This window comes from Dreissena polymorpha, chromosome 8 (genome assembly GCF_020536995.1).
Source record: "Dreissena polymorpha isolate Duluth1 chromosome 8, UMN_Dpol_1.0, whole genome shotgun sequence".
Classification (NCBI taxonomy): domain Eukaryota; kingdom Metazoa; phylum Mollusca; class Bivalvia; order Myida; family Dreissenidae; genus Dreissena; species Dreissena polymorpha.
This window is the reverse complement of record NC_068362.1, coordinates 79,607,276-79,621,808: the sequence shown is the minus strand read 5'-3', so window position 1 is coordinate 79,621,808 and position 14,533 is coordinate 79,607,276. Positions and strand designations below refer to the sequence as shown.

Below are 14,533 nucleotides of genomic sequence, written 5' to 3'. Positions count from 1 at the left end.
GGTATTGTCAAGTATACGTATTAATTAAAACATAAAAAAAACGGAAGTCACACGTTCAAGATCATATAGTTGTCTTCACAGGCGAATCATTAACGTAATTTATTACTTTGTCAAAATGATGTTACTTCTTCAATAAAATTTGAAGCTGTGGGTCGCAAGATTGTGCAAAAATACCCTACAGTGGTCAAATATACTAAAGCGCATTAAAAAGCTCACAACCAGCTTACATATAATGACCGGATAATTCACGACGTCACCACACTAGTTTTAATTAACAAAAATAAATATCTATACAACAACATTGTCCAGATATTTTATATTCGGTATGGAACACGTATATCGACCCTTTACTTTATTTTATAAAATCACGATACTGGGTTCCAAACTTGCCAAACTCATCAGGTAATATAATTTATATACGACTGTATAGCAACAAAACTTTAATTATATTTCTTCCTCTGAAATGATAAAAACCAAAGGTTTAATGCTTTGAGCGTACAATGTATTGTGGTTATCCACTACATGTTTTCAAATAATGTACAATGGGTCAAACTTGCAATGACATAGGGTCAACATTAAATTTTGACAACTTGCTCCATATATTACTATATTCTGGGTTGGAGGGGGGGGGGGGGGGCGTTACTGCTTTTATAAGGCCCAGTTTTGAATAGTTGTTATTCGGAACTCTCTAGTCTGTGTTTTTCCGAGATTTGAGCACGCGCGGTAGGTACAAACAAAAGCCGACTAGCATATTTTAAAAGAGAGTGAATCAATAATGCCTCTTATCGCTAAACAGAAAACACCACTTTTTCTACTCAAACGTTCGTTATAGTTGATATGATTTAATCATTTTTCTTTAGATGAACAATTCTTGATCATGTTTAATTTGTAAAAGTACTATGTAACACGATATAATGCTGCATGTACATGTAAACAGCTTCGGTCACGTAACTATGTCATTGCATATACTGTGCGTACAGGCCTTGGCATACAGTTTTAATGGAAGTTCTTCAACGAAACTATCAAAACATTGACTCCGTCGTATATATTCAACTATATTTAAAAGCATACAGACAAGAACCAATAAAAAACATTATTATCCTCAGTCCATTCGTAGAACTAAAGATAATATATTGTTCGATATCAGTTGGATATTTATATGTCTATTGATATAGCTCTATTGTGTTTTTTTCTTCCATCTAATCTGAAAAGTACAGAATTTTTTTCGTTAATACTAAGACCTTAAGATTACAACTCACATCACTAAAGAGCTTTACCATACATTACTTGTATTTGCTATATATATAAAGCATGCTGAAAAAACAAGAGCATGAACAATGTTTTGTCAGAAGAAATATTGCATATGTCTAGCCGTTTGTATATGTTCCTTCATTATCATAAAGCTGACAAGTATGTTTTTCATGTCTTTTAAGGATGTTAGCTTCTGGACCCGTGTTTATAGGCGGCTGTACATCTGAACGGTGTATTTAGACTTTAATCCTGTATTAAATGTCTGACTTACATGTATATCAGTGTTAGATTTTTTATGTCTAATTATTCATAGTAATAGCAATAACAACAACATACTTGAATTTTGATATTTCTTAGAGAAATAATACTGTCGTTTAAATACTTATTATCCCTACTGAATGGGAAGCAAATCGGATATCGACGTTACTGGTCATTTCTGTATTAATGACAACGTTTGTACCTCCCACGCGCGCTAAGAAATCGGAAAAACTCACATCGCGCGAGTTCCGAATTAAATCTATTATAATCCATGAATAATACTTTTTCATTCACGATATGTAAGCATTATAGCTCATTCCTTTTCCAATAAATATTCATACAAGAGAATTATTGACGCGATGTTTGATTTCATTGTTATGCTTCAGTTGTCAAGTTCTATTTGTCCTATCAGTTGCTAATGTAGACATTTTCAAAATATACTTGAACATATACATATATAGATTCGAGCGTCCGTTATATTACCTGTTTAACGGTCAGGTAGCCGGTTGCTATTGGAGCAAGGATGGCTCCGATGGATCCACAGGTCCAAGTCACCGCAGCAAGAACGCTGGCATAACGGGTTGAGAGGTTGTAGGGATTCACTGACAAACCTACAAAAATGATACATATCTACATATATATACGAACGTTTTTCATGTGTTGTTACATGTTTTGTTATTTCTCAAACTTGTACTGACAGTAAAAAGGACACAGCTATTAATAGTATGATTCGGTCACTAAGAACATAAGAGTTAGACCTATAACTACATTTTTCATCAAAACAATACTCAGGTATAAAAATTTTCGAAACAATATGTCATGGTACAGAAATGCGTAAACAATCCTAGCAACAAAGAGGACGCATATTGGCACAGTTAAATCTAAACCTAATAATCCTAAAATTTTGATGATTCAGCGCAAAAGTACCGGCATGAGGACAGCAAAAAAGCGATGTTAATATTTAAGTACATACTAAACAAAAGCAAGGTGGCAAGCGAGAAAGGGTTGCCTTAATTATTGTCAAACTTGGTTACTTTTCGGCCTTAAATACGCACTGACATATTTAAATAAGATTGGTATTGTTTCGCACCTGACAGGGTTACACCAAACGTATTTTTATCGAGTGTCAAATCTGCCTTATCTACAAACCTGAACCGGCTAGACCAAACGCGCCGATAGACATACTGAGGACTATGAAAACAGCTAAGCTGGCGGACAGAGTGGTCAGTACCAGGAAACCCACGCATACAAGTCCGAAACCTGCACACAAATTAAATAGTCGGACGTAAATCACTCCTTTGGCGAAAAGAGATGGAAGTCCGAAATATTGTTTTTCACAAAACTTTTAAAACGTAACGCTAGGTTTTTTGTAATTGCAATTAAACAAAATATAACCCTTACGATGAAAAATTGTAGTCTCTCTGAAACTTTTACCAGGAAAACTAATAATGTTACGCTTTTACACAAAACCTGTGTAGGCGTCTATGTATGTGTAAGTTTTCGAATCGATAAGCGGAAATTAAAAGTTGACGCAACAACCGGAACAATAACGCTGTACGCCAATTGGCTAACCGAATGTTCCTCTTCGAAACTAGGTTTAAATATAAACAAAAAAAGCAATTTATGTGAAAGATAACTAGCTCAATATAAAATACTACCGACGCCGATGGATATTTTCCTGACGATTGTGGTGGTGAGATACTTTTGGTTGAGAAAAAAGTCAGCCAAGATGCCACTCACAACGGACATCACGATATTTGACGCGTAAGGCAGGCTTGCCAGTGCACCTACCTGAAAACGAAGAGGTTGCTCGATGTACTGATGACATAAATGTTGACCACAATTTCACTTTAATTTTTACCTTTTGAATATTGGGTGTTTAATTTCACAAATTTACATGAAGTCAAAACAGTAATCCAGAAGATAAGAACACACATTTCTATCAGATCGATAATGTCTTCATGAAAAGTTGGTGTTTAGTGATTAGAGTTTAAGAAGTATAATGTTTTACTCTTACGTTTTGCCTACTAATAAAAAATGGTCAGAATAATGATATATAAAGACGAAAAAGGCATTGCGGCTCTCAGAAATGCTCTTATTTTATGCTAATCTAAGACGAATGGTACATATTTAGCGAAATATCACAAAATGGAAAAAACTGTGTAATGTTGGTGCACCTATAGGGAAAATAAAGCATAAGATTAGAACATAGAAAAACTAGAAATAACTCAAATCGTAGAAGCATGGGACTCCAAATCGTAGAAGTGTGTATTTTATAATTGTATAGTAAGGGACTGCAACACAGACAGTTATTTTTATTTTACAATATTTTAACAAATATAACGTTAACATGGCACGGTCATGTTTGAAATTTGAAGAAATGTATGACATTTAAACGTAAAACGTAATGCCGCACGTTTAGTTTGAAAGAGTTAAAACAGGATTGATTAACAAGAACTCACCTCAGCAATATTACCCCAGACCGTGCTCAGATACAGGGGCCAGTTGGTCAACAAGAGAGTACGGATCCACAAAATAGCAATCTGACACAGGCACATCGCAGCCACGGGAAGTGACGTCAGAATGGACTTCAATGGAATGTTCACTTTCTTATAAAATATACATTCGAAAATTATACGTTTCAGTTTTTCCTGTGAATTTAGGTTAATGCAATATTGATGGATTGCGACTGAAAGCGCAAGCTTTGACGATTTTAAGTATATTTGATTTAGTTTTCAGTATTTTATGTTCATTTTTTTGTCTAACTATTACATTAGTTAAGACTTTTTAAAATATTAAAGATTTGTTAGCAATCATATCTGATGACATTTGAAAAATACCAGAATCTGTCAACAATTCCATTGAAATCATAGACGGGAACGAGATTTTGATTAAATTATCGTAGTTTCATAATTTGTTACATATATGTCATCATTTCAATGAATATGTTCCTAGTATATTTTGCCCACTCAGTAATGGGTTTTAACAAACTGAATCTTATCGTATTTGTTTTTGAGATAACATACTTTTTCAATGTATTTATTAATGAAGTACGTTACTGTAAATAGTTTTAACGAGTACTTAATTAATTGTTTCTTCCATAAGACTTTCGAGTTTTTAGGGCTTTTATATAGTTCAATTGTGTGACGACAAATATGTACATGGCGATTTTGGGCGGCACGAGAATAACAGTATTTTTATATTTATATGAACATTATGTTGCATATTATTTGAAATCATTAAAACGATTTGAATAAGGATTACAAACTTCAGGACGTGTGCTTAAAAATACAGCGTGCATGTTATATGTTGCGTATGTAACCAAGTAGGTAAATATAACAACAACAAGTTCGATTTCAAGAAATACGCGATACATAAAACACGAACGCTGACAACGGAAACGTATATCGCACACTTTAATGTTAAGAAAACGGATTTCGCACAGTTCACTACTATTTATAAGTATTTGATAAATTGCAATTCGAACGTTTGTAATATCCGTAATACACGCGTATAAAAGCGGAAATACATGCATTATTGTACACACGATATATTTTCATACTGATTTTGCAAAAAAAGTCCGACTTTGTTATTTCCTTAATGGTATTTTCCATACTTTCACAAAATGAGTTAGAATAACAGGATTACAAATGTGGTAGTACCTTCTGAAACGTTGCTCAGATTGCTAAAACAGACTTACAATGTAATGCCCCACCTAATTATTACGTTTCAAATACAAGTCGTATGCAGCTACGCTATTTGTATCTCTGTTCTTAGTGACATATCACATACAGCAATCAAGCAGGGTAACCAAATACAAAATAGTTGAAGGAAATGTCTTGAATCAACCGACAAACACAGCTTCGAAAGCAAGTTATATGTACGATTCAATTCACATTGGCATTGAGAATTAACAACATGAAAGGGCCCAATATGATAAACAAATACAGTCTAATCCATAATTTACTATTTTACTATAATGTGCCTTTCAACGTTAAAACCTTCATTTGATGTAGAATACTGCATTTTGTCTGAATTATATTTTGAAGACAAGAAATAACTGTTTTGCTTTCGTAAAGATCTTTTTGGATATCTTTGGATCTATTCAAATGCAAAGTTAAATCATAATCGTTGTTTTCAGTTAAAACGATTTGTATTCTGTATAGAATTCGCGTATTGACCTCTACTGGATGCGTGAACAGAAGTTTATGTAAAAATAGAGATTTTTAGTAAGAAGGGTTGCGTGATAAAAGCACTGCAAACTTAATGCTTATGAATCTAACACGTAGGAGATTGTTGCTACATAATCAAAGCGAAAAATCTAGCGGAATATCAAATTAAGTTTCATACCTCATAATCATTGACGTCATCACCCTGCGCATGCGTCATGAATTCAAACTCCACGTCGCTGATGTGGGCGTGGTTGGAGGGTTTTTCATAAGCGAGAAAAGCCCATAGCAACCACCACATGATGCACAGTCAACCTAGCAACACAACGAGGTAAAACCTTGCTTCGTTAATTATACAGTGATGTGAAATTAAGACTGCACTAAAAACGAATCGCTAACTACTACACATATTTTTTAAGTTATTCATTGTTACAGAAGTTGGTTTATATGCCTTATCATAATCGTCATGACTAATGAATTTCTTTACAGCGACCTACCGAACACGTAGAAAATGTACTGCCAATATAGGTAGTGCATGATGACGCCTGCGATCGGAAAGCCGATAAGAACCCCAGCGTCGCGACCTGAAGTCGGAACGCGGTACGTGACAAACCAAGTTTGACGACTCAAGTTGTTTAACAAACCGGAATATGACTATTGAGACTTAAGATATTATGTATGAAAGCAGATGTAATTGATGATATATTTTATGAAAACCTCATAGTTCTCTTTTCAAAGGTGATTTATATCAGTTCAAATTTACTTTTTTTATTACACAGATCGTTATGTAGTTGTATTAACACAGAACTATCTATATTCATTTCAGCCTGTGCGACATGATGTGTGTTAGAATACTATTCAAACCAAAAATACAAAAACACAATATAATCGAAATTAACTGTAAAGTATTCATGTTTGACCTTGTTCTTCGGGAATAACAAACAGTTAGTCCTGTTTTAACCGAATGTGGCTCACAAGTTAATGTTCAACATAATTTAGACAAACTCAAGACGCATTTCATGGCCCGGCCCCACGTCGTACTCACACGAGAGCACGGCGGTCACCTGTATGCTCCTCTCAGACGGTACAGTCCAATGACGCAGCACGCCGTATAACGACGGTATCAGGAACCCCTGTCAGGGAGAGCGGTAATACAACATTAAACAATAAATAATGTTTGAGAGCAGTGCTCAGTGAGACGCAAATGTTGCAGGAATAATATAGGTTACCATATGTGTGCATCTTATGCCTAACGGGTACTTGCATCAATTGCTGTAGAAAATATCAAGTTACTGACCCATCTTTCTTTTATATATCAGGTGATGCTGACAATACTCTATACATCAGAAGTTACGGTCATATCATTTCAAGCGTTTAATATTAATACAGCTCAGCTGACCAAAAATGTTCTAAAGCTGTCTGAGTTTAGCGCAGCGGAATCAACGATTTAAAGAGAAAACGGCGCAACACTTTAAAAACATAAAATATGCGTATGGAAGCACGAACACCATTAACGTGCAAAAAGTAAGTAGTTTTAAAATTGAAAATTTTATTCAAACCATATTTCTTCTGAATCTAACAGGCGAGAGTAATACATGTAAATAGCTCATTAGAACAAGAAATCAAACGTTACAGTAAATCAATATATTTAAGGTTGAAAAACGTTGGCCACAGGGATGGCTGAAATGAATAAACATCGGTCATTTGTTGAGGTGAGATCCGTTTGATTACAAATGCTTGTGATATCAGTGAAAACACAGACGATAATAAATTTAAAGTCAGACCGTATAGCTTGGCTATTATTTTAACAATCATATTGACAAACATACAGCGTATATGAATTAAATGTATTCAAATGACATCGAAAGATGTTCGTAAATTTAGAAGAATTTACATTGAGTATACACCTTTTAATTCCGTACATAAATTAGTTCGCTGTCTTTCGGTGAAAATTGCAAACATTTGCCCAGGAAGTCAGGGGAACGGTTCCCCGCAAGTATAGTTTCGCCTGTTTCTTAATAGGAATTAGTATTTTTTGGTTCTTCAAAATTCGTTTGACATATATCCTGTTTATTAAAAATATTCAAATTATATTTTGTCGAGATGTGTCGTCGTGTTCAACACCTCTTACACTTGTAATAGGTTAGCCGGTATTTCAGTACTGAGTGATTATACTTATACCAGAAACTGACAATCGCCTAACTTTAAACAGAGGTAGGGTTGCACGAACATGATAATAGTTTAACGAAAAATCACCACACATGTTATGTGACCGGGAGGGAAATCAAACCCGCGATCTTTAGATTTATAGTCCATCGATCCATCAAATTAACTCGCCTTTCCTTTCCATAACAACATAAAGCACATTTGAAAGTCAAATCAGACACCATTCAAATACCGTTTACCTCTGCCAGTCCCTGGCACGTGCGTATGATGCACGTGAGCGTGTACTGGTTGTTCTCGATGCACACCGGAAGTAAAAGATTGAACAGCGCCGATACCAGGATGCAGCCGCCGAACAGCCTATGGAAAGTACAAGAATGTCAGAACACGACAACAGATACACTGAAAAGTCGTTTGCTGAATCTTAGCTGTAACATACAGAATATATTTTTCTCGCTTTGTGAACGACTTTAATATGAGCAACTTATATGGCTCGAAATTTCACTTTTAAATCGGCATGATAAACAATGGTTTTCATTTTATTTGCACAGCCAAACAACAAGTCAAAACCGAAGATCGATTGAAAACCACAACTCGTCCAATGATGGCCGAAATAGCAATTAAGAGATGACTTTTGATGCACTCTAGCTAATTATAAACTTTCCCGCTGGGGGCCAATATTTTCTTTATCCTTATATGACTTCAAAAAAGAATACCGTGAAGTAATTTCTTTCCTGCTTAAGCAGGGTCCGAATATAAGCCCCTTTCCCAAAGCGAGTGTTTTCAAAATACAAATGTGATGCAATTTTCCCACAAATAATAAGCGAACCGTGGACGATTTCACCCCATGTCTAAGATGGCATGCTATGTACTTTCACAAAAACCAAGAATAAAATCCATCTCTTAAGATCATGCGTAATGCATATGTATCGCGCTCTGAGAAACGGATTTAACTTTATGTGCGTAAAGTGTCGCTCTTCTTTTTATATTAGCCTGTGCGTGATTTTCGTAAAGAAGAGTTTTTCTTTAAACGAAAAATACAGTAAAAGCGAAAAGTTGCGTCCCTAATAAGCTTGTGGGGACTTTAAATACTTGCAAATCTTGGGCGACACTTTACTCATATGCATTAAATCACCTTTTCACACATTGAGGCTCGTGTATACCTGTGACACGGCCACTTCGTGATAACGCCGGCGGCCGGTATTCTGTTGACCATAATGCCGACGTAGAAGAGGCTATGAAGCCAGCCTAATTGATGAGCATCCCATCTGGTACGTGACTCCTGTGCGTGGATTCCAAACAATGTATAATGCGTGTAGATGTCAAACAATGTATAATGCGTTTAAAAGTAAAGCAATGTAAAATGCGTAAAGAGATCAAACAATGTATTATACGTGTAGAGGTCAAACACGGTATAATGCGTCTAGATTCCAAACAATGTATAATGCGTATAAAGGTCAAGCAAAATGTATACTGCAGGTAGAGGTAAAATTGAATTATGTGTGTAGAGATCACACAATGTATAATGCGTGTAGAGCTGAAACAATGCACAATGTATAATGCGTGTAGATGCCAAACATTGTATAATACACAAAGAGGTTAAACGATGTATGATGCATGAAGAGGTCATTCCAACAGTTTTGAGTGTACCTGCCAAATAATGTATCATGCGTGTAGAGTTAAACAATGTATAATGCCTGTAGAGTTCAAACAATGTATAATGCGTGTAGAATTTAAACAATGTATAATGCGTGTAGATGTCAAGCAATGTATCATTCGTGTGGAGGCTTAACAATGTATGATTCGTGTAAAATGCCAGAGAATGCAGAATTCGTGTAGATGCAAACCATATTTAATGCGTGTATAGGTCAAACACGGTATAATGCGTTATGAGGCCAAACAATGTATAATGCGTGTAGAGGTCTAACAATGAATAATGCGTGTAGAGGCCTAACAATGTATTATGCGTGTAGAGCCACACACTTAATAATGCGTGTAGAGGCTTAACAATGTACACTTCGTGACGACGCCAGACATTATACCTTGTGTGCAATGTACAATGCGCGTAGAGGCCTACCACGTATAATTCGTAACAATGTGTATTCCGTGCAGATGCCAAACAATATAAAATGCATGCAAATCGAAACAATGTACACCACGTTAAGATGCTAATCAATTTATAGTGTGTATAGAGGTCAAACAATGCTTGATGCGTATAGAGCCAAACAGTGTTAACGCGTGTAGATGCAAAACGCTGTATAATGCGTGTATATGTCAAACAATATATAATGCTTGCAGAGGTCAAACAATGTAAAATGCGTAAAGAGGTCAAAACATCAATAATGCTTGTGGATGCCGAACAATGTATAATGTTTGTAGAAGTCTAACAATATAAAATGCGTATAGATGTCAAACAATGTATAATGCGCGTAGATGGCAAACCATGTACAATGAGTGTAGATGGCAAATAATGTATATTGCGTGTACATGTCAAAAAATGTATGCACGTAGATGTGTAAAAATGTACCAAATTTGTATATTGTGTGTTGAGGTCAAACAACATAGAATTCATTAATAGGTCAAACAATATTTAATGCGTAAATATGTCAAATAATATATAATACGCGTAGATGCAAAACAATGTGTAATTCGCGTAGATGTTAAACAAAGTATTATGAGTGTAGGGATTACAAATTGGTAATGCGTGTGACGGTAAAACAATGTTCGATGCATGTATAATCCATAAAATGTATAATGCGTGTAGATTCCATACAATATAGAATGCGTGTAGAGGCCTAACAATGTATAATAAGTGTGAAGGCCAGAAATTGTACAATACATGTATTTGCCAAACAATGTAAAATGCGTGTGGAAGCTAAACCAACTTTTAATGCTTGAAGAGGCCAAACACTGTGAAATATGTGTAGAGGCAAATCAATGTACAATGCGAGTGAAGTCTAAACAATTTACAACGCGTGTAGATGCTTAACAATGAATAATGCGTATATAGGTAAAACAATATATAATGCATGTAGAGACCAATAAATGTATGATGCGTGTAGAAGCCAAGCAGTTATTATGCGTGCAGAGGCCAAACCATACAAAATGCGTGTAGATTTCAAACAAGGTATAATGCTTGTAGAGGCAAAACGATGAATAATGCCTGTAGAGGCCAAACAATGTATGATGTGTGTAGAAGCCAAACAATGTATAATGCTTGTAGAGGTCAAGCAATGTATAATGCGTGTGGAGGCCCAGCATGTTCAATTCTTTTAGAGACCAGACATTGAACAACGTGTGTAGAAGCCAAACAATGTACAATGCGTGTAAAAGCCCAACAATGTATAATACATGTAAGGGCAAAACAATGTGCAATGCGTTTAGAGGCTTAACAAGGTACAACGCGTGTAGAGATTAAACAATAAATAATGCACGTTGAGGCAAAACCATGTATAATGCGTTAAGAGGCCAAAAAAATAAATAATGCGTGAAGAGGCCAAACAATGTACAATGCATGTAGATGCCAAACAACATATTATGCATATAAAGACCAGACAATGTGCAATGCGTGTACAGGCTAAACAATGTTAAATGCACGTAGAGGCCCAACAATGTATAATGCCTGAAGACGAAAAACAATGTAAAATGCGTGAAGGGGCTAAAGAATGTACAATTCGTGAAGCTGCCAGACGGTGTATTATGCGTATTGAGGCAAAACAATAAACAATGCGTGTTATGTAAAAACAACGTTAAATGTGTGTAGAGGCCAAACAATATACAAAGTGCGCTAGTGAACTTTTACCATATAATATTCTGGGAAACCCAAAAAGACAAACAAATCAACTGATGTGCTTGGAACACGGATACCACTACATTTCAATGTGTCTCAAAACTTCATGTATGTCAACGCAACACACTTGGACATGTGTTCAGAATGTCCACGTGCTGTTTAAATTATTTGTAAATTTTTATCCCGCTAACATCAAAACTCATTTAGTTACAAACGACAAAAGTTTAAAAAATGGCATGATTAAGCTTAAAAGAGTCATAACTCCGATAATATCGAAGCAATTAAACCAATTTGTGATGGTGAGCAAATAATATTAAGTTGATATGACGGTTATAATGTTTTTAAGTTACAGCCCTTTAGAGGCAACTTGTTTTTAGTTATGCGCGACACAGGTTAAATAATGTTGTTTTTTTATAACAGGGAGCTATAACGCCGGCTGCGTAAAAATATGCAAACCAAAGTATAGAGGTATATGTTTGTAAAGCCTTAGCCCCCTCGATGAAATACTTTTAAAGATGTGCGCGACACAAAAACGGCTGACGGAAGAGCGGAACGGAAAGAAGAACGGACACGCACAAATCTGTACTGTACGTGCGATTGTTATAAATACTCGCATTAGTTCGTCTATTGGACACTTAATTGACATGTAGTGAAAAAAAAATCCTACAAATCTTCTAGAAGCCTTCAAATTTAAAAATCCTCAAACAATGTAGTATAAGGCGCGAAAGGACCTAATAAACATCGAAATACAAACACTTAATCAGTTTAAAATCCGTTAAACCTGCTGTCCGGTAAGCGTAGTGGCTAGTACACGCGCTTCTCACCTTAGCGACCCGTGTTCAATCCCCGATACCGGCGCAAGTGAGCTTGGTTAGTGGTCACCACACCGGACGTTACCCTGATTTCCCTTACAGCACATGGCCACTCCAAAATAAAATGCAATCAATGAAAAAAACATGGACATTGAAGTTAAATTCGAAATCCGTCCCAACTTGCGAAATTCGAGTAAGTAAATTAGGTCAAAATGCGAGATAACACTCAGGGTCCTCACATGATGCAGATTCAGATGCGGAAGAACTTCATCAACTTCGAAACACACACACAAATATTTATATCAAAAGTTTGTGTACACACAAATCACCACAACATACATAAATGAGTATGTATATCGGCCAAACCTTTTCATTTTTTCGCTTATTCTTTAGGATTCAAACGTTATTTTCAAGACATATTAATTTTATAAGGCTGTCAAATTACAGGAATCTTTCAAATATCTATGAATCGATATTTCTTTATGTGTTGAAGAGCATTTAACAACCAAGACCAACGTAGAAAACACAAACTTAATCTAAAATATCCCAAAATAATAAGGGTTTCCACAAACAAGTGGATGGAATCAGTTGGGTAAGTAGAACCTTACAACTTTTCATTTAACGCAAAACTCGAAGTTGACGCGAAGTACCAGACACCAATACAATTCCAAACTGTTAGAAATTCTTTGAGAATTACGAACTTAAAAACAACACGGTTGACATCCGTGTTAACGTTATATCAGTAGCACACATGATTAATTGATATAACATGATATATTCCAAAACAATAAATACTCTTCAAACTTAAAACTCCTAGCACACATATTCAATACGTATGTGAAGACAAAAATTATATAAAATGTATCCTAAGTAATGCAAACTATCTGGATTAAAAACACATTAGTACGTGACATGCTGTAAACGCTCATGCGAGTTTAAATTCATAGTTATGCGAGACTTACGTTTAGCTTGACGTCTTCAGATTTGTTGGAACGCTCGTCAAATATTATTACTGCAAGCGTCCCGAGGTTCGTCCTCGTGGCGTAGATTATTAGCATACCCATCCCTAGCAGCGCCGTCATTATCACCCTCTAAGGGATGTACATTGCCCATCCGGCTGAGCAAACGGTGCCGTCACTTCCAGCCCTCTGAATTTCCTTCCGAAACTCATCCGTATCATTATTAGCGAATTGTTTAGTGTCGTTAGCGTCGCCGATCCAAGTGTCCCCGTCAGCTGGAGCATCTTCAGTGTCTTCAGTAGATTTCATTGGTTAAAACGCCTCGTTCTTTGTGCAAGGTAGGTGTTGCTTTGAAAACGGCAGATCCCGTTCGTGAATTATGCTGTTCAACCAAGCAATTACATTTGCAGCTGTTTTAAACAGATGTGATTGCATTTGCATCTTTTTTAAACAGATGTGACAAAATCGATACACTGAATCTATGCTAATGCAGTATTTAAAATATTATATCAAACACAACATATGTCCCATACAGAATAACAGGTTACTGCACTATCATTGCATAACAGATCAGGTGATGCTTAGAATAACAGAACGACGAGGCTTGCCTAATTTGATATATTACACGCAGATAAGGAAATAAACTGTTTATCTGTTTTTTCTGTCATTGAACTCCCAGTTTTAAAAAAAATAATGAAAAAGAACCGCTACGACGCTACTTTTATCGGAAATGAATATTAAGCTCAGAATAATAGAACGGTGAAGCTTGCTTAGCTTTATATATTACACACAGATAACACTGGGGGCTGACGAGGTCAAAGCGAAGTCCGTTTCTCTACGACGTCGGGTATATGTTTTACTACGAAACATTGTATCAATCGAAGTACAGATTGGTAGAAATATTCGGTTTAAAAAAAAAGCACAATGACATTTCATAGGTCTGTTACTTCAAATTATGTTCCAACACGTGTCTGGTTTATTAGGTTAAACATGTAATATACCTCTGATTTATCAAATCGAAGTCAATTTCAATTTAACAAATGCAATTCAGGTTTACAACTGTGTTTAATTGACACAATTTTACAATTTCCATATTGATATGTGCATCGTTAAGCCACTGGTGTGTTTAGA

At 35.7% G+C, this 14,533-nt stretch overlaps 1 protein-coding gene across 1 annotated transcript; it reads right to left on the bottom strand.

The window, feature by feature from the left end:
• Nucleotides 1–440: 440 nt before the first annotated feature.
• Nucleotides 441–13,711, bottom strand: LOC127840677 (probable vesicular glutamate transporter eat-4). Its single transcript, XM_052369090.1, has 9 exons — nt 13,548–13,711; nt 8,084–8,201; nt 6,684–6,811; nt 5,860–5,917; nt 3,972–4,118; nt 3,168–3,300; nt 2,659–2,769; nt 1,993–2,120; nt 441–458 (listed from the first exon to the last, which is right to left on the bottom strand). Exons 1-9 carry the CDS (start codon nt 13,709–13,711, stop codon nt 441–443), a joined length of 1,005 nt encoding a protein of 334 aa, XP_052225050.1.
• Nucleotides 13,712–14,533: the final 822 nt, after the last annotated feature.